This window comes from Gobio gobio (genome assembly GCF_949357685.1).
Source record: "Gobio gobio genome assembly, chromosome: 13".
NCBI lineage: Eukaryota > Metazoa > Chordata > Actinopteri > Cypriniformes > Gobionidae > Gobio > Gobio gobio.
The window spans coordinates 3,936,316-3,958,667 of NC_137106.1; the positions used below are offsets into that span (position 1 = coordinate 3,936,316).

A 22,352-nucleotide genomic window follows, 5' to 3' on the forward strand; every position below is an offset into this window, starting at 1 on the left:
ATATAGAAAATTACAATATATACAAAATTAAACATATATTCAAAATATATGAAAAAATGCTTTGCTTTCATGTGTTTATTGATTATTTAAATTTTTATTTTCATCATTACCCGTTTTGCCCTATTTTTTATTCTATTTATGTATTTTGTTGTTGTTGTTGTTTTTCCACCTATATCTATCTTAATAAATGTAAGTAAAATGTAAATTAAAACATTTCAAATTTTAAATAATTTTTTTATTAAAAAAAAAAAAGATTTTTAATTCTAAATGTAGAAATATAGAGAATTACATACCAAATAAAATATATATATTCAAAATATATATAAAAATATTTAATGTATTTATTGATTATTTCTATTTTCATCTTTGCCTGTTTTGTCCTGTTTTTAATTCTATTTATGTATAGATGTATATTTATGTATCTTAATAAATGTAAGTAAATGTGAATTAAAAAATGTAGAATTTTAAAGATTTTTTGAATTAAAAAAAGATTTTTAATTCTAAATGTAGAAATATAGAGAATTATAATATATACAAAATAAAATGTATATAAAAAATGCTTTGCTTTCACGTATTTATTGATTATTTAGATTTTTAATTTTCATCATTACCTGTTTTGTCCTCTTTTTAATTATCTTTATTTATTTTGTTGTTGTTGTTTTTCCAGCCTGTATGTATCTTAATGAATATAAGTAAAACGCAAATTAAAAAATTTAGAATTTTAAAGAATTTTTGATTTTTTTTAATGAATTAATTCTAAATGTAGAAATATAGAGAATTACAATATAGACAAATAAAAAATATATATTCAAAATATATAAAAAATGCTTTGCTTTCATGTATTTATTGATTATTTCTATTTTTATCATTACCTGTTTTGTCCTGTTTTTTAATTCTATTTATTTATTTTGTTGTTGTTTTTACAGCCTGTTTGCATCTTAATAAATATAAGTAAAACGTGAATTAAAAAATGTAGAATTTTAAAGAATTTTATTTTTTAATTTTTATAATTTCTAATTCTAAATGTAGAAATATAGAGAATTACAATACATACAAAATAAAAAATATATTCAAAATATATTTAAAAAATGCTTTGTTTTCATGTATTTATTGATATTTCTATTTTCATCTTTGCCTGTTTTGTCCAGTTTTTTAATTCTATTTATGTATTTTGTTGTTGTTGTTTTGTTTTCCACCTTGTATGTATCTTAATAAATGTAAGTAAATGTGAATATTTTTATTTTAAAGAATTTTTGAATTAAAAAAAAGATTTTTAATTCTAAATGTAGAATCACAATATATACAAAATAAAATATATATTCAAAGTATATTAAAAAATGCTTTGCTTTCATGTGTTTATTGATTATTTATATTTTTATTTTCATCATTATCGCCATTTTGTCCTGTTTTTTAATTATATTTATGTATTTTGTTGTTGTTTTGTTTTCCACCCTGTATGTATCTTAATACATTAATAAATCGTGAATATTTTTTTTTTGGGGGGGTTTAAAGTATTTTAGAATTTTTCTTATAATTTCTTTTGCATTTTAATCCTAAATTTAGAATTTATTCTATCTATTTATTTTGTTGTTGTTGTTGTTGTTGTTGTTTTTCCAGCCTGTATGTATCTAAATAAATGTAAGTAAAACATGATTTTTTTTGTTGTTGAATTTTTAAGAATTTTTTAATTTAAAAAAATATGATTTTTAATTTTAAACGTAGAAATATAGAGAATTACAATATATACAAAAAAATATATATATATATATATATAGATATGAAAAAAATCCTTTTATTTTGGGCTGTTGGAATTTTACTAAAGGCCTTTTTATGAATACTTGTTTTGAAACTGTAGTGTATTTGGATATATTCCACAGATGAAAAATACTCACGGCTGCTTTCACTGAAGCAAACTCCACCACAGCACTGCCTTTCTTCTTCCTGGAGATCAGCACATTCAGCACGTCTCCATACTGCAATGCAAACATCATCTCAGCTCAATGACGGACACTCACTCTCATGCTGTGTGGGCACAAATCAGAAGCCTGAGAAGGATTTGACTATTTTTAGTTCTAGTCTTCTGTCCTTATAAACGTCTGTCATAAATCAGCAGGGCGCTCTCTATTTCTGCTCAGAGCATGAGAAACGCTTCACGCTAATGCTGCGTTCACACCAAACGCGAATTGAGCGTCAAAATCGCGTCTACCGCGTCTAGTTTCACGTGCGTACATTTTGAATGCATTCGCGCGTCAGCAGAGAATTGGACGCGCGTAGAAATCGATCTTTTCATTTTCATTAAACATATATATTAAGCATTAATAGCCACACAAATGTGGTCCAGGCAACTCCTACATTATCTTCACTGCATGTATGTTTAAATATCCTTAAAATATAAAGTTATGAAACTTCTCTTTGCCCTCAGTCAAAACGATTTGGCAGACAACATATTATATATTCATGAGAGCAAAGATCGCCCGTTAGATCCACACAAGACGAACCACTACAGGACATCAGAGCCAGCGGCAGACGCCAGAAGGACTGGCCGAGGAAAGGCTGCCTTCGCTGGGGTTATGAGCAGTGATTGCCCGGTGATCGCCTGGATCTCACAACTCCAAAAACACAAGATTATTTTTTTTAAATAGGCGCTCTCTTTATAAATAAACCACAGATTTGAGCTTTAAACAACTACATTCCCACCTGAAAACGTCTTAAAACTACATTTTGTGACACAATAGTACTGTTTTTAATTTATGCAGGGTTTCTCATACACGTCACTTTACCACGTGACAGCAGCAAGCAGGCTCCTGATTGGTTAACGCGGCGCGAATTGACGCCAAAGTTCAAATTTTTCAACTCGGGCGTCAGACGCGAATTCGCTTCAAACGCGTGAATGCACAAAAGCACCATTCGCGTGTAACGCGCGTATCGCGCAAGACGCTCAATTCGCGTCCAATTCGCGCCATTCGCGCGAACTGGACGCGCGAATGAAGCGGATTCGCGTCCTTCGCGCCGCGCGTAACGCGCCTTCCGCGCCGCGGGACCTCCAGACGCGCGTCAACGCGCCTTTCCATTGACTTAACATTGAAATCACTCGCGCCTGACGCTCAATTCGCGTTTGGTGTGAACGCAGCATTACACTCGCTGCTGCCAAAAACACTTCAGTTCATCATTTTTTTACTTTATCACAAAATTTAAAGCACAAATATTTTACCACAAAATAATAAAAAAGAAGAAGAAATTAAGTTTTATGTTAAATAAAGACTGTTTTACGACCTTTTGTATTTATTGCAAGTTTTCATGACAGTTTATCTCAAGTAATACATTTCCTAAATAATTTTTTTTATTTTTTTTTTTTACATAAAACATCATTTTTTACTTCTTTCTTTTAATTTTGATCACAACATTAAAGCACATTATTTTTGTATTATTTTGTGGTTAAATATTTAAGAAATTCAGTTTTATGAAAAGTTTATTTTAGGAACTTTTTTAAAGAATTGATTACATTGTCAAATTTTCATGATAGTAAAGCTCATGCAATAAAAAGGTCTTAAAATTGACGCTATTTTCAGAAAATATTATAATATCTTATTTCTTTCTTTGGAATTTTCATGACAGTTTCTCTCAAGTAATAAATCACAAAAAAAGTCTTAAAATAATTATTTTCAGAAAATATAATAATTTAAATATGATCACACAGTATAACTACAATTTAACAACAACATCAAAAAAGAAAGAAATAAGAAAGGATGATTTGTTTTGTAAAATAGTCATATGTTTAAGATGTATTACATTTGTATCACTTTTTATGACAGTTTAGCTTTATTTAGCTCCTAAATAGATGTACATTTTATATAAAACTATTTTTTTTCATCTTTCTTTTTGATGTTGTGGTTAAATATGATCATGAAATTTAACTACATATATTTAGCCACAAAAATAATAAAAAATAATAAGAAAAAATTAAGTTTAATGTTAAATAAAGACTATTTTACTATTTATTTGCATGACAGTTTAGCTTTATTTAGGTCCTAAAATGTTATATATATATATATATACACTCATCTAAAGGATTAATTAAAGGTCTGAAATTAAATATAAATATAAATATAAATATAAATATAAATATATATATATATATTTAATTTGATCATTTTTACTTCTTTCTTTTGATGTCGTAGTTAAATATGATCATATCATAATATTTAGCCATAAAATAATGAAAAAACAATAAGAAGAAATTATGTTTTATGTTAAATAAAGCTATTTTTTTAGGATTTATTGCACTGTCCAATTTTCACGACAGTAAAAAGGGCTTAAATAGACATTATTTTACATAAAAGATCTTTAATAATAAAATAATAAAACAAAATAATTAAAAAATAATAAGAAACAATAAATTATGCAAAATAAAGTCTATTATAGGAGCTTTTTAAAGGATTTATGGCATTGCCTCATGTTCATGACCGTCCTAGATGTTATTTGACAAAAAACATAATGTCTTATTTCTTTCTTTCTTCCGGACAGGTTCACCCTTGTATTTCGCCATGAGCGTCAGTACGGGAAGATGTTTCTGAGGATCACCGCTGCCTGGGAAAAGCAGTGAGAGTGTATTTCGGTTGACAAACAGAGCATCCCAATGGGAGCCTAATCATACATCCAAACATTTCCAATGGGCTTGACCTGTTCACAGAGCCCAAACCTCGCCTTCACCTCCAGTTGTTCCGCAGGTTTGCGAGCCGTTTACGCTGATGCCCATAAAGAGGTGCGTGTAGAGGGACAATTGCAGAGAACACAGCCTGACGTCAGAGCATCGAGGCGGGAGTAGCAGCGTTCGCATGTGAAGAGCACATTTCCTGAGTCCCCTGACGGCACTAAACGTGTCCATGAAGCCGGTCGTAACGGTGGCATGTGCACTCGCTGCCTTCGGCGTCTCGCAGCTATAAAACTTAATATTGCTCACACACGGGGGGAAATAAAAGCTTTTAACGGCTGATGTCATGCAGACCTGAAACCTGCGGCGCTGGACAGCAGACCTGCTCAATAAGAGCAGAAAACAGCTCGTTCACACACAAGGTCACTTTCTCACACACCTTTAACACACTGAGCCCGACGGCATCGCCCACGACGTCACCTCCGATAAATATCTATATTTCATGAAACTTTTATCGATTTTCTTACCGTTTTTTCCAGCAGAAAGCTAACGAGCTAGCCATCACGGGGGTGTCTTTGGTGTCTTTGTAGCCTTTACAGAAGGTTTTCTATCCAGCCTGGAACATGTGCATCTTTTTGGAGTTGTTCAGCAATAAATCAAAACGCTTACATCCAAGATATATCCACTTGTTGTCCATAATTTATAAATTTTCCGTCATTTTTGCCGCTAGCGCGATGCTAGCTGCCATTTTGGATGAGGGTTTGACCAATGACAGGCTGATCCGTCATCCACGTTGGTGTGCGTCATTACGCATGAACCACAGCTCTGTTATTGTGGAGAGATAGACGCATGGCTAGTGTTGAGGAGAGAGAGAGAGAGAGAGAGAGAGAGAGAGAGACGCACGGCTAGTGTTGAGGAGAGAGAGAGAGAGAGAGAGAGAGAGAGAGAGACGCACGGCTAGTGTTGAGGAGAGAGAGAGAGAGAGAGAGAGACGCACGGCTAGTGTTGAGGAGAGAGAGAGAGAGAGACGCACGGCTAGTGTTGAGGAGAGAGAGAGAGAGAGAGAGAGAGAGAGAGAGAGACGCACGGCTAGTGTTGAGGAGAGAGAGAGAGAGAGAGAGAGACGCACGGCTAGTGTTGAGGAGAGAGAGAGAGAGAGACGCACGGCTAGTGTTGAGGAGAGAGAGAGAGAGAGAGAGAGAGAGACGCGCTGCAGTTTTTAGTAGTTTTGTGGAGAAAGTTTGAGGAAAAAGTTTGAGGAGAAGTTCCTGATAGGAGCTGTTTTGAGGCTTGGCACCAGTAAATATCCAAAATCCAAAGAGGCCAAAAGCGCCTGGACTTTTTTTGGAAAAATGTAAATAGTTTTGGTTCTGTATAAGTTCTCATGTTTATTCCTGAGTTCCAGGATTCCAAAGACTTGAACAAACTGTTTTCCAGAGGAAATATGCTTAGCTTTTATTTATTTGTGTGTGTTTTCAATAAATATTTGAGTGATTCAATTTCCGTTTTATGTTTTCATTTGTCTTTATGGTCCCATAACTTATTTTATATTCAGGTGACATCAATGCAACACACATATACTGATAGTGCAACTTGTCTTGAAAAAAAAGAGGTGTGTCAATTGTCTGTGCACAACAGGGTTGATGTTTTACAAGCTTTTTTAGTACATAACACCAGGCGGAAAATTAATTGTAAAAATACCCTTAGGTCTTAAAGGGTTAACACACTGAACACTGGATGGAGAGGAAGACACAACTCTCTCAGACTCCTCACCTTTTGAAAGAGGCTCTGAAGACATTCGTGAGAATAGCCGGCGTTACTGGCGTCGTCTTTTTTACACTTCCACTTCAGCTGAGGACGAGAGGAAAAACACAGCGGCAAAGTTATTTTACATAAACCATCATTTGTACTTCTTTCTTTGGGTTTTGTTGTTAAATGTGATCACAACATTTAACCACGAAATAATACAAAAAAATCAAGTTTTAATGTTAAATAAAGACTATTTTGTCTTTATTTGCAAAGTTTCTCTCATGTAATAATTCCCCCACAGGGTCTTAAATAAATGTTATTTTACATAACATAATTTTTGACTTGTTTCTTTTGATTTTGTGGTTATCACAAAATTTAATCTAAACCACTGTAAAATATAATGTTAAGTTTATTTTAGGAAATTTTTTAAAGAATTGATTACATTGTCATATGCAAGCTCATGCAATAAAAAGGTCTTAAAATTGACGTTATTTTCTGAAAATATTATATCGTCTTATTTCTTTCTTTGGATTTTTTGTGTTCAAATATGATCACAAAATATATAACCACAATTTAACTACAAAACCAAAAGAAAGAAATAAGAAATCATGATTTATTTGGAAAATAAAGTCTAGTTTTAGGATTTATCACATTTTAGCTTTATTTAGCTCCTAAATAAATGTTATTTTTACATGAAACATCATTTTTTACTTTATCACAAAATTTAAAAGCACAAATATTTGAACACAAAATTATAAAAAACAAGAAGAAATTAAGTTTTATGTTAAATAAACAAGAAGAAATTAAGTTTTATGTTAAATAAAGACTATTTTTCAACCTTTTTGTATTTATCGCAAGTTTCTCTCATGTAATAATTCCCCCATTGGTTCTTAAATAAATGTTATTTTACATAAAACAATTTTTGACTTGTTTCTTTTGATTTTGAGTTTATGTAATCACAAATATTTAACCACTGTAAAATATAATGTAAAGTTTATTTTAGGAACTTTTTTAAAGAATTTATTACATTTTCATGACAGTAAAGCTCATGCAATAAAAAGCTCTTAAAATTGACGTTATTTTCAGAAAATATTATCCTAAATAAATGTTATTTTTACATAAAACATCATTTTTTACTTTATCACAAAATTTAAAGCACAAATATTTTACCACAAAATAATAAAAAGAAGAAGAAATTAAGTTTCATGTTAAATAAAGACTATTTTACAACCTTTTTGTATTTATTTCAAGTTTTCATGACAGTTGCAGCAGCAAAGTGATGACAAGAAAGCAACATTCTCTAGAATATGCACTGTAAAAAAAAATGTTTTGGGAAAAATTGTGAAAATTGATCATTACATATTGGCCCAATAAATTACTTCCAAATAATTATCCCCATGCAAAACTTTGCATTGTACTAATCATAGCTTAAGGTCTTCACTCAAAATTAAAATTGTATATTCACTGAACATATTTAATTGTGCTCAGTCAATCTATGAAGTCGAAGTGAAAAATCCATGTTGGACGAACAAAATTGTAAACGCATGCGTAAAATGCGCTTGAGAAAAACAGTTCGTGTGGAGATTTCAAATGCGGAGCGCGGGAGCGGCAGCGCGAGCGGAGCCGAACCAGCAGGTGCTGAAGAACGAAACAAACATTCTCAAGAGAATAGAGATATTCATCTCACAAAGACGTTGGTGAGTATTGAGCACTTAAATTATTCTCCAGAGTTTTTCTTCATGACCGGGTATGAAGTTTAAAAGACATTTTGTAGAATCACGAGTTCATGCATTCATTGTTTTCATGAGTGTGTTCTTGTTTACCACATAATTGTCTAATGGTAGCCAATATTTTTATTTTCCTCATGTCTTAATATGTCTAAAATAATAGGTAATAAGTAAATTAAGTCATTTGTGTGATATGTGCGCCATGCGACCGTTGAACACGGTGCCGTTAGATTGCGTTTGGCGTCGGCCTCTTTCAGGGCTTGAGTTATTGCCTTTTAACATCAAACACGTCAAGCTCGTGATTTTCTTATTCGTCCGTTAATTCGTTTCATCCTCATTAAGTAACTTCTGTTCTGTCACTTGCCAGATGTGATGCTGGGGAACTTTGTCATTAATGTTATGTTTTTATTTTTATTTGCAGGTTTTTAGCCTATGCCGCGTTTTCTTCACCACATTAAGACATCCTGTTATGCAGAAACTTCTTGAATATTCAGAGTTTTCCTTATTGAAAATAAGGTATTTTCACCAAATATCCTGTGTTGGAATTTACTTGTTAATAAAGTAAAGTAATGTGATAAAATGTCAACCCTGTTGCCTGTTTCTGTATTTTGCTTAATATATTTATGTTTTTAGTCATTTTTGTCTTTTTGGACAGTGAGAAATAAACAATTGTTACTACAATTTAAAATATTTAATTGGACCAATCTCACAGTTTCACTGTAAAACATTTCTCCAATTCAAAATTTTCTAGTGAGCGATCACATCTAAATTTTTTAGTTGGCCAAATTGAAAAATTTAGATGTGATCGGTGACTAGAAAATGTATGTTTAATTTATATTTATTATAAATAATTGGAGAGGCCTGACATTTTTTACAGTGTTGGTAAATTAAATTTTTCCATTGGCTCAACATATTATTTCTAATTGAGCCCATGTTAACAGACTGTTGCCACAATGGATAAAGTTCAATTCACAGAAATACAATTTGGCCAATTGAAAAATTTAGATGTGATCGCTCACTAGAAAATTTTGAATTGGAGAGGCCTTAAATTTTTTACAGTGTGGTGACATTATTTGGAATTAATCTTCTGGTGCTGTTCAGTCATTTTGCTACGTTTTAACATGCCACTATTTTTGTAAATAGGCTCATTTTCCGTCTCCCCTAGAGTTAAACAGTTGAGTTTGAACGTTGTCGAATCCATTCAGCCGATCTCCGGGTCTGAGCACTTCTAGCATTGCTTAGCATTGGGCGCTTTCACACCTACCTTGTTTGGTCTGGATTTTCAGACTTTTCAGTTTGGTCCGAATAAAAATTACAGGTGTGAACCTCGGACCACGGTCCGCACCAAACAGACGAAATTTGGTCCGACGAAAAGAGGAAGACTCAGTCTGGATCAAACTGAAAAAAGGTTCGGTTTGTTTCTAGTGTGAAAGCGATTTCTGTATGGTTTGTACATTCAGAGCATTTACAGGAAGTTTAAATCTTATAATGTTATTTTTTAACTTCATCTAGGCTACACTGATTATGAAAAGTGAAAAGATGTGCAATACGTCAGAAGACAGACGGTCAGAAATTATTTTGACCACTTCATTCAGTTTTGTAGAAAGCCTTTCTTTAAAGTGAATTTCGTTTTGTATGAATAGCATCTTAATTTTAATCAACGTTTAATCAGATAATTGCCTGATTTAATAAATAAGAAGCAAATAGTCTATAGCAGACAATAATCGCGGGAGCGATCACATGCTTTGCACATGAACTGGAGCGGGTCTCAAATAAACCCAAACTCAGCAGATACTGCCTCACACACATGAGAAATATGAGTATAGAAAGCTTGAAATGTCCACTTTTAAAACGTAACGAAAAGAAAATAGTCAAGCAATGCTTCACTGTTCACTAGTGACAGTGATACGCGTGCGTTCCTTCATTCTTGTCAAAGACGCGTCAGACGCACGTCCGTTTACAAACCAATCAATGTGAAGATGCCGCCCACATAGATGATGACGAGTGGACGCAAGTACGTCATGTACAGTTCTCTAGTGCACTCGCATAACTGCAATGTGAAACCAAACCAAAACTAACCCAATGTATAAAATCTATCAAAACATGAACTTCGGTTCGGACCTTGGTGCGGACTTTCAGCTGTGAAAACGTCCATAGATAATTGAATCTGATTAGACCGTTAGCATCTCGCTCAAAAAATGACCAAAGAGTTTGGATATTTTTCCTAATTAAAACTTGACTCTTCTGTAGTTGCATCGTGTGCTAAGGCTGACGGGAAATGAGAAGTTTTCTAGGCAGATATGTCTAAGAACTATACTCTCATTCCTGCGTAATAATCAAGAGCTGTAGCCGTCCCATGAGTGCAGCGGCGCAATGATATTACACAGCGCCTGAAAATAGGCGAACTTCCGTCAACATAACCAACGTGACAACCGGCTCACACAGAGAGTGCTGGGACTATTATCAGGCGCTGTGTAATATAATTGTGCCGCTGCACTCATGGTTACGGTTGCCGTTCACATTTTAACCGGCACCGGTACCTTTTTCCGGTACTTTAGGGATGTTTACATCAATAACTGTGCAGAAACTGTGAATTGATTATAGAAGTGTTATTGACATTGGCAGACAGAGACCAGGGCAGCTCTGGCATATTGTCTGTGATGTTTGTAGACTGTAATATTTACTAGTAAATAGTAGGCTACTAGCTACATAATTTAATTAATAAAAACAACCATATTATTATTTTTTCTTTTTAACTTCATTTCTATGAAAAGATTTCCCACAAATTCAGTGTTGTGTACTTTCTGGTAATCAAATGAAGACATAAGACATTAAAAAAAAAAAAATTATAGTGCTGCACAACAGAGCTTTATACAGTTAAGGCCTGTTCACACCGGGACGATTTTCGCACGCGTTTATCGCCGACGTTTAACGCCTCGGGACTAAACAATGGGCGCCAATGTGAGTGTGCACACCGACACGCAAAACGGCAGGCGTAAAAGCGTCATTTTTAAAAAAACGCCTCGGGTTCGTTTTTTTATTTTGACGCGGCGCGTAAAAAACTATCCGACCAATGAGATCGGCGCTTTTGTTCACGTGCCTGGAGCTGCTGAAGTGACAGTAAAACACGACTTGGTGGCGCTCAAGCACAAAACGGTCTTGCCGAACACATATTGATACGACGAAGAAGTAGTAAGTAGACAAAGAAGAAGATGAACTGCTAATGCTGCTTGCCAGTTAGCTAAAAGTGTGTGAATGGTTTTGTCCATAGACATAATATGTCTATGGTTTTGGCAAGCACGTAAATACTGTCTCTCTTCTCCTTCTGTGTGACAAGCGAGTGTCAGAGGCTTAAAGTGCCGCAGCACCATCTTGTGTACCGGGAGCGCATCGACTGAATGTGCACGTTCACTCGGCGCCAGTGAAAATCGCTTGGGTGTGAACACTCAAGACGCGCCGAAAAACGGCACGAAAAACGCTGGCGATAAGCGCGCGCGATATTCGTCCCGGTGTGTACAGGCCTTTAAAATTAAAACATGAACAAATTTTTTTATTTATTACTTAAAATATAAAGTATTAATAATTTATTATTATTATATTAGTGTCCATTTTATTATTACTACATTGAGATGTGATGTATTTGTCAAGATAAACTGGACTTTTATTTTGACGGGTTGCCGTGAGGATCTTTGTGTTTATGACGGTAGTTCTTCTCAAATGAAACGGTAAAATGCTCATGAAGTGATTCTCAGTGGCTCTGGGGATAATGTTCGAGCATTCATATCCTCATATGAGACGGCAGAGATGGAAACATGCGACCGACACGCTGAGAGTGTGTGTGTGTGTGTGTGTGTGTCTGTGTGTGTGTGTGTGTGTGTGTGTGTGTGTGTGTGTGTGTGTGTGTGTGTGTGTGTGTGTGTGTGTGTGTGTGTGTGTGTGTGTGTGTGTGTGTGTGTGTGTGTGTGTGTGTGTGTGTGTGTGTGTGTGTGTGTGTGAGGTAAATAAAACTGGCAAATCTGCTCCAATCATTCGCACAGAGACACGCAGGATTCGTAAACAGTCTTTTTGCAGTTTAATATTCACACACACTAGTGTATATGACCAGATGCGTTCTCAGGTACTAAATTTGGTACCAACTCTAGTGTTTATCCTTCACAAATCATTCTCATATGCACAAGAAACATTATCAATATTAGAGCCCGACCGATATATCGGCGGGCCGATATTATCGGCCGATATTAGGCTTTTTCCAAACTATCGGTATCGGCATTTATGATGGCCGATAAATGAATATTTTTTTAAAAATAAAAAAACCGGACGAAACACCTCTCAAGAGTGAGAAGAGTGAACGAAAGTGCGTGACTTAGTTCAGACGCCGCATTAACGAGTCAAATAATGGATTACACGAGTCATCATCAGTAACGTTAGTAGATTTTAGAAGGCAGGCAGCAAATGATGATTGAAAATGGTTTGTGGTAGCTTGATGGATAGAATTAAAAGTGCATGTAAAGGGATAAGCAAGTTGACATTGTAATTATAAGGTGGCTCATATTTATACTGTATATAGTTTATGTTTTGCTGTTGTTGTTATTTATCAGAACTTCTAGAACTTAACTGAATATTTTTTTTTCCAGTCTTGCTAAAAGTTATATTTATAAAGCTTACCACATCTATTAATACTGGTAACTTTGATTTTTTGTTTTTGTTAGCCTATTGTGTTTTCGTCCAAACGACTTTAAGTTTCATATCTTAAGTTTGTATTTTTATACATTTTATTTATCAGAACTTTAATATATTTTATGTTCCTCTGTTCTGTTGTAACAATAAAACAAACAAGTTTATTTTTAAACTGCATTATCATATTATTTTAGAGAGGCTGAGGGATCATGAATAACTACAAATAACTGATGTATAAGGGAAATCTGTTTGTGTTTTTTTACGCGTTTCTGTTATTTTATTTTTTTATTTTTTATATATATCGGCTGATATATCGGAATATCGGATTTTTAAGTGACCAAATATTTGTATCGGCCTTAAAAATCCTTTATCGGTCGGGCTCTAATCAATATCAAAAAAGTTGTGCTGCTTCATATTTTTAGGAATATATATTTAAAAAAAACTACACTTTACAATATATTCACATAGAAAGCATCTGGTTTAAATAATATTTCACTATTTTATTGTATTTTAGATCAAATAAATGCAACCTTGATGAGCACTTCTTTCAAAAAAGACCCCACACATAATTTATATTTTGGGTAAGATTCACCCAAAAAGTGTCTCCTTGCACCTCATACACAGTATTGGTTGTATTTTTCAGATGCTGCACCATAACCATGTGCTCACAAGGTTTCAATTACATCAGACGGGCCACGATAATCAAGTGTAACGCAATATTGATCAGCTGTGTAACCGAGAAGCCGAACACGAGCACCGCTGGAGGAATCGGCTTTAATTGTGGCCCATTGAAAGAGCAAGACTAATGTGCTTTAAAGGGCCTGTGCTCGTTTAATCAGACGGAAGTCAAGACGAATCAGCTCTAAAGACAAATATACGTGTCTGAAACACAGCGGGACGAGCCTTTCTCCGCTGATCCATCAGAGGCTGCTGGGGAAACTATTTACAACAGGGTTCAAGCCAAATCTCACGTAATGCGTTTCTTCTAATTCAACTCTAGTGTTTATTTGTCCTGATCGAGCGCACAAACATGAAGGTAATTCACCGGAGGATCACAATAATGAGATTAAACACATAAACACATTAGCTAACGTCCCCATTCAGCCTTCATTTAAGAAAACTGAACGCCTTCCAAAGGAAATACAGCCCTGCTTGTTTTACTTAGTTATATATTCTCCAGACGATACGATGACACTGAAGGACGGGAACAGAAAGGATCGCAGGGGGAATGAACATTAATGAGAATTATGGGTCATCGAGTTTGAGTGATGTCCATTAGAAAGCTGAAGAATGTTGTCCGAGACACACTTGATCTCATCTCCATCCTAAAGTTCATACTAGTATACACATGATGTATTATAACAAAGTGGAAGCGATTGGGAAGAACAGCAACTCAGCCACAAAGAGCGGGGTCAGCGCATGCTGAGGGTCACAGAAGTCGACAACTTTCTGCAGAGTCAAGAGCTCCAGACCTCCAAACTCCTGTTTAATTTATTTTTCAATGTGGTTCCTCACATGTTTTGTGTTGTCACATGTTTGTGTTGTCACGTCTTGTCACATGTTTGTTTGTGTCACATGTTTGTATTGTCACGTTTTGTGTTGTCACATGTTTGTATTGTCACATGTTTGTATTGTCACGTTTTGTGTTGTCGCATGTTTTGTGTTGTCACGTTTTGTGTTGTCGCATGTTTTGTGTTGTCACGTTTGTGTTGTCACATGTTTGTGTTGTCACATGTTTGTGTTGTCACATGTTTGTTTGTGTTGTCACGTCACGTTTGTTTGTGTCACATGCCACATGTTTGTGTTGTCACATGTTTGTATTGTTGCATGTTTGTGTTGTCACATATTTTGTGTTGTCACGTTTGTATTGTCACATATTTTGTGTTGTCACATGTTTGTATTGTCACGTTTTGTGTCGTCACATGTTTGTATTGTCACATATTTTGTGTTGTCACATGTTTGTATTGTCACGTTTTGTGTTGTCGCATGTTTTGTGTTGTCACGTTTGTGTTGTCGCATGTTTTGTGTTGTCACGTTTGTGTTGTCACATGTTTGTGTTGTCACATGTTTGTTTGTGTTGTCACGTCACGTTTGTTTGTGTCACATGCCACATGTTTGTGTTGTCACATGTTTGTATTGTCGCATGTTTGTGTTGTCACATATTTTGTGTTGTCACGTTTGTATTGTCACATATTTTGTGTTGTCACATGTTTGTATTGTCACGTTTTGTGTTGTCACATGTTTGTATTGTCACATATTTTGTGTTGTCACATATTTTGTGTTGTCACATGTTTGTATTGTCACATATTTTGTGTTGTCACATGTTTGTATTGTCACGTTTTGTGTTGTCGCATGTTTTGTGTTGTCACGTTTGTGTTGTCACATGTTTGTTTGTGTCGTCACGTCACGTTTGTTTGTGTCACATGCCACATGTTTGTGTTGTCACATGTTTGTATTGTCACGTTTGTATTGTCACATGATTGTGTTGTCACATATTTTGCGTTGTCACATGTTTGTATTGTCACGTTTTGTGTTGTCACATGTTTGTATTGTCACATATTTTGTGTTGTCACATGTTTGTATTGTCACATTTTGTGTTGTCACAGGTTTGTATTGTCACGTTTTGTGTTGTCGCATGTTTTGTGTTGTCACATGTTTGTGTTGTCACATGTTTGTTTGTGTTGTCACGTCACGTTTGTTTGTGTCACATGCCACATGTTTGTGTTGTCACGTTTGTATTGTCACATGTTTGTGTTGTCACATGTTTGTATTGTCACATATTTTGTGTTGTCACATATTTTGTGTTGTCACATGTATGTATTGTCACATATTTTGTGTTGTCACATGTTTGTATTGTCACGTTTTGTGTTGTCACATATTTTGTGTTGTCACATATTTTGTGTTGTCACATGTTTGTATTGTCACATATTTTGTGTTGTCACATGTTTGTATTGTCACGTTTTGTGTTGTCACATGTTTTGTGTTGTCACATGTTTGTGTTGTCACATTTGTTTGTGTTGTCACGTTTGTTTGTGTCACATGCCACATGTTTGTATTTTCACATGTTTGTGTTGTCACATGTTTGTATTTTCACATGTTTGTGTTGTCACATGTTTGTGTTGTCACATGTTTGTTTGTGTTGTCACGTCACGTTTGTTTGTGTCACATGCCACATGTTTGTCGTCACATGTTTGTGTCATCACATGTTTGTATTGTCACACGTTTTGTATTGTTACATGTTTGTGTTGTCACATGTTTTGTGTTGTCACATGTTTTGTGTCGTCACATGTTGGTGTCGTCACATGTTTGGTGTCGTCACATGTTTGTGTCGTCACATGTTTTGTGTTGTCACATGTTTGTGTCGTCACATGTTTTGTGTCGTCACATGTTTGTGTCGTCACATGTTTTGTGTCGTCACATGTTTGTGTCGTCACGTTTTGTATTGTCACGTTTTGTGTCGTCACATGATTTGTGTCGTCACATGTTTGTGTCGTCACATGTTTGTGTCGTCACATGTTTGTGTCGTCACATGTTTTTTGTCACATGTTTTGTGTCATCACATGTTTGTGTTGTCGCATGTTTTGTGCTGTCACATGTTTGTATTGTCACATGTTTGTATTGTCACATGTTTGTGTCGTCACATGTTTTGTGTTGTCACATGTTTGTATTGTCACATGTTTGTGTCGTCACGTTTTGTGTTGTCACATGTTTGTATTGTCACATGTTTGTATTGTCACATGTTTGTATTGTCACATGTTTGTATTGTCACGTTTTGTGTCGTCACATGTTTTGTGTTGTCACATGTTTTGTGTTGTCACATGTTTGTATTGTCACGTTTTGTGTTGTCACATGTTTGTTTTGTCACATGCTTTGTATTGTCACGTTTGTGTTGTCACATGTTTGTGTCGTCACGTTTTGTGTCGTCACATGTTTTGTGTCGTCACATGTTTTGTGTCGTCACATGTTTTGTGTCGTCACATGTTTTGTGTCGTCACATGTTTTGTGTCGTCACATGTTTGTGTCGTCACATGTTTGTATTGTCACATGTTTGTGTCGTCACATGTTTGTGTCGTCACATGTTTGTGTCGTCACATGTCTGTGTCGTCACATGTTTTGTGTTGTCACATGTTTGTGTTGTCACATGTTTGTGTCGTCACATGTTTGTGTCGTCACGTTTGTGTCGTCACGTTTTGTGTCGTCACATGTTTGTGTCGTCACGTTTTGTGTCGTCACGTTTTGTGTCGTCACATGTTTTGTGTCGTCACATGTTTTGTGTCGTCACATGTTTGTGTCGTCACGATTTGGTTTGTGTCGTCACGTTTTGTGTTGTCACATGTTTGTGTCGTCACATGTTTTGTGTCGTCACATGTTTGTGTCGTCACGTTTTGTGTTGTCACATGTTTGTATTGTCACGTTTTGTGTCGTCACGTTTTGTGTCGTCACGTTTTGTGTCGTCACATGTTTGTGTCGTCACGTTTTGTGTCGTCACATGTTTGTGTCGTCACATGTTTGTGTCGTCACATGTTTGTATTGTCACATGTTTGTATTGTCACATGTTTGTATTGTCACATGTTTGTATTGTCACGTTTTGTGTCGTCACATGTTTTGTGTTGTCACATGTTTTGTGTTGTCACATGTTTGTATTGTCACGTTTTGTGTTGTCACATGTTTGTATTGTCACGTTTTGTTTTGTCACGTTTGTGTCGTCACGTTTTGTGTTGTCACATGTTTGTATTGTCACGTTTTGTGTTGTCACATGTTTGTATTGTCACGTTTTGTTTTGTCACGTTTGTGTCGTCACGTTTTGTGTTGTCACATGTTTGTGTCGTCACATGTTTTGTTTTGTCACATGTTTGTGTCGTCACGTTTTGTGTCGTCACATGTTTGTGTCGTCACATGTTTGTGTCGTCACGTTTTGTTTTGTCACGTTTGTGTCGTCACGTTTTGTGTCGTCATGTTTTGTATCGTCACATGTTTTGTTTTGTCACATGTTTGTGTCGTCACGTTTTGTGTCGTCACATGTTTGTGTCGTCACATGTTTGTGTCATCACATGTTTGTGTCGTCACATGTTTGTGTCGTCACGTTTTGTTTTGTCACGTTTGTGTCGTCACGTTTTGTGTAGTCACATGTTTGTATTGTCACATGTTTGTATTGTCACGTTTTGTGTCGTCACGTTTTGTGTCGTCACATGTTTTGTTTTGTCACATGTTTGTGTCGTCACGTTTTGTGTCGTCATGTTTTGTGTCGTCACGTTTTGTGTCGTCACATGTTTGTGTCGTCACGTTTTGTTTTGTCACGTTTGTGTCGTCACGTTTTGTGTAGTCACATGTTTGTATTGTCACATGTTTGTATTGTCACGTTTTGTGTCGTCACGTTTTGTGTCGTCACATGTTTTGTTTTGTCACATGTTTGTGTCGTCACGTTTTGTGTTGTCACATTTTGTGTCGTCACATGTTTGTGTCGTCACATGTTTTGTTTTGTCACGTTTGTGTCGTCATACTTTGGTGTTGTCACATGTCTGCCTTTATAAGTGAGGGGATTATAATCAGAGGAAGGTTAAGTTTAAAATAAAAAATGTTTAAATGTAAAATATTTTTCTCCTGGTCCTTATTTTAAATAGGTCATAAAAATATCAATAATTATCATATCGACCGATATGAAGCACTTATAACGTGATACAGTTTTCAGCCATATCGCCCTACCTAACTGTGACCAACTGCATTGCTACACAGTTGCTCTGGTGTTGATGTTGTTTGTAAGCACAAAGGCAGAACTATCAAATTCTGTATTAATTTATTTTTCCATGTGGTTCCTCACGCATGAAAAGCGCACACAAGCAGTACCTTCAGTTTAGGGGTCACATCTTTGCTGTCCTGACGTCCTGTTGAAGAGTCTGTGAAGGACAAATGAGGATGCATGGAGAAAACAGAAAGGAAACACGAGTTAGAAATCACAGTCTCATGCTCTCATTCAATCATCTATGAAACAAGCTCCTGTCCCGACCCTCTGAGAGCCCCACTAGCGTGCAGAAGAGCGGTCTGGGAGAGGTGAAAGCCGTTTCAGCGCAGACGCCTCCAACCATTCTATACATCATCCTCACATGGGCCGCCTGGGTTTCATCAGCACTTTCATTGTCCCTCAGTGACGCGTTTTATAATGGATAGCGTCTCTCCTACCCACTGTGATTTTCCCATCAGCACCTATGTGCGTGAGATGTTTATGCATCCGATGTCTTAATAATAAAGAGACATTAAACACTGGAGATGAAGGATCTAAGGACCTCATGCGAGTTTTCCTGTATAAACCAGTTGTGTTTCCTCAATATCCTGTTTCTGTTGTTTAGATTAATATTTGCTGCTTGGAATTTATTTGTATTTTTTCAATATTCTAGGCGATATCAGAATGTTAAAGGGGTGGTTGATTATGATTCTGTTTGAGTAGGGATGAAACGGTATGGAAATTTAACATCACGATTATAGTGACCCAAATTATCACGATTATCAATATTATCACGGTTTTGTTCAAACGAGATGAAAGTGTTCAAAAAGAACCGATGCACACACTTAAAACATTTCAACAAGTTTTATATTTGAAATTCAACAAACAACAAATAACTAAAGCAGCTCTGAGCACTTTTTTAAGCTAGATTCTGTGGGATTTCTTTACTTAATGGCCGTCGTCAATAGCAACGCATAATGCATAAATAATAATAATTTGTCGTAAATATCATCTCTAATATTATCTCTGTAAATATATTCTCAAGAAATATTCTCATCAGTGTTCAGCTATGATGCATTTAAATCTAGCATATTTTGTGTTAGAGCCCAAACAGTATCCAAGTGAAATAATGCATATCCATATTTCCATATGATTTGACAGTTTCTTCAAATGCTAGTGAAGTTTGGTAACGTTATACACGTTTCAATGTTGTATGTAACTTTACAGACGGTCCCTAAATTCGCCAGCGTTATGCCAGTCATATCAGATGCGCTGTGGTTCTGCTGTGTTTTTTAAACCATTTTCGCTGCTGAAATAGAACAAAAACAGTCAACCTCTGTATGCTGAGTGAGTGAATTTCTTGCGTACATCGCACGTTTTTCGTTGCTTTGAGTGCAGATTTCAGCGTGAGAGCGGCGTGCGCGCTCTGAACAAAACTCTGCTAATCTGAACGCCTCTGATTATGAGACATTGCATTCATAAACTCAACAGAAACACGTGTGAGTGTTTATAATGCGCAACGCGATTATAACAGATGGATTTTGAGAAGACTATTATAAGTTCAACAGCCAGAGTGGCTAGTGTGCAGCCGAAATAAAGTTACACCCGCAAAGGGCGGTTGTTAATGTCAAGCCCTGATTATTATCCCTTAAATGTCACCTTAGTCTTGACTGAATTTGTTCGTTCGCTTCACGTTATAATTTGCCAGACGTAGTTTTGGTATTGAGGTCAAAGTCCACTTGCCTTGGGTTCGTAGTTTTGAAGCGTTCCCCCTATTACAGCGACTTTATTCTGGCATGTTCTGCATACAGGGTGACCATCTTAGATTAAGTTTCCCTCAGGACTTTTGTAAAAGCCAAAATATGACCACGCCTCAGATTTGGTCCTTTTAGAGGCTGAACAATCCCCCGAGTGCTGTCACTGCCTTCTGCCATTTCTTCTCATTCAGAAAACAGCGATGCGCTGCGCCAGACTGACGCTGACGCTGACTGGACAAGACTTACCGCGAGTTTTCACAACCGTGATAATCACACGCGGTTTTAATGATAATAAAATTTTATACGATATTACTAACCGTCACTAAATTTTATCGTGGTTTATCGTGAAACCGGTAATCGTTTCATCCCTATGTTTGAGCATAAACAACAACAAAGTTACGACGGGAGATATTTTCTTTTACAGAAATCTCTTTTTAAGGACTACAAAAAACGGCTCGTAGGGACTACAACGAGTTAGTGACATCACTAACCCTAACATTTACATAACCCCGCCCCCGGGAACATGTTGAGAAGAGGAAGAGTTGTTGTAGTTGAGCACATTTGGGAGTCGCTCAAGCTGTCGTCCATCTTTATTGCCCGTAAAGGGAAGGGGGGGGGGGGGGCACCAAAAAATAACTAGTAATCCAGACCTGCCAACCTTGAAGAAACTTTATGAGTACACCCATAAATGTTATACAGTTACTGCACACCCATCATTGTGTTCAGGATATTATAAACAAAAAAGGCTGATGATGGTTAAACGTCATACAAAAATAGAACCAAAGACAGATTAAACACAAATAGTAAGATTAATAACAAACTACCGTGTTCACTAGCAACAGTGTTTGTTTTCCAGTAGATGGCAGCAATCTTCCACTAAACTATGGCACATTTCATATTTTCACTATGAATGAAGTAGTAGATATTTTATTTGAATTTGACATAAAATGTTGCTATTATATAAATAGACCATTATTACAAATTTACATGTACATTTAATTTAATATTTAATCAAATTAAATATGAATTTTAATTAATAAATAAAAATGTATATAATTTAACACAACTACACAACTGTAGAGTAAAAACATTCATACAAAACTGATATTCCATGCGTTAAAAAAATCTGACAAGATTAAGGTAAAGTCACACTGTCTGGTGCCTCTCTAGACAACCCAGCACAATTGTTAGCATAAAGTTTAAGGTAAAAATAACTGCCATTCATTTACTAGTATCTTAATACTATGCAATTTGATAAACTGTTCATTCATTACATCACTTTACCTCTGTCTTTATCCCCATTTTTCATCTTCCCTGCATCAGAGTTTGGTCTTTTTGATACTATAGGGTATAGGCTATGGCAGACTATAATGCTAATTTATAATGGGTCATGTGAATTCGACCATCTGTCACAATCAGGTAACTTTTTGTCTACACCTGGTGCGAGTTAAGCACCCTCAAACGAAAGCAATGCTTTCTACATTGAATGTGGCAAGATGCGACGCAACACAATACAACAGTTACGTTAATTCATTTTATACCAGCAGGCCAAACAAAATCATACAAGAAACTAATTATGGAGCTTTGATATTACAGAAACGCCAACTCTATTCATTCACTAAAATTTGCTGAAAGTCAACAGCACAACTGTGCAACGTGCATGTTCATATTTTAATTATCCATAACAACCCCAAAACTTGCCCGCTTGCCTTGCACATCTGCTAATAAACGATGGGCAACTTTTTTTCGACTATTTTTCTTACCTTATTTTTTTTTTTTTTTTTGTTGCTGTGGATGTTATTGAGCTTAGAAGTTTAGCTCTTGCGTTCTTCTGAACATCTCGCGCTGCCATTGCCCGATGCCATTTTTATATCACTCCATAATCTGTCTATGTTTTAAATGCCTATTCCCCAATGACTGGCTGTTTTAAAATATCTACGAGAAGAAGCCTAGGCCTCCATACTGACAGCTGGGCTCATAGCTTGCAGGTTTGCTTAGTGCACTGTAACAATATTTAAGAATGTATATATTTTTTTCCATTTGATTGGTTCAACCGCCACTCGCCCAAAAAA

General features: G+C 35.7%; 1 protein-coding gene across 2 annotated transcripts in view; it reads right to left on the bottom strand.

Moving 5' to 3' along the window:
• The window catches only part of dnajc17 (DnaJ (Hsp40) homolog, subfamily C, member 17), a 105,092-nt gene that overhangs the window by 62,684 nt on the left and 20,056 nt on the right, over nucleotides 1–22,352 (bottom strand). For both annotated transcript variants that reach the window (XR_013817766.1, XM_079833205.1), the window contains exons 7-9: nucleotides 18,649–18,698; nucleotides 6,425–6,502; nucleotides 1,893–1,973 (exon numbers count right to left, since the gene is read on the bottom strand). Coding sequence is in view for 1 of the 2 variants with exons in the window: in XM_079833205.1 (XP_079689331.1) it covers nucleotides 1,893–1,973; nucleotides 6,425–6,502; nucleotides 18,649–18,698 (209 nt within the window). In the remaining variant the exon portion in view is untranslated. The remainder of the gene's footprint in view (nucleotides 1–1,892; nucleotides 1,974–6,424; nucleotides 6,503–18,648; nucleotides 18,699–22,352) is intronic.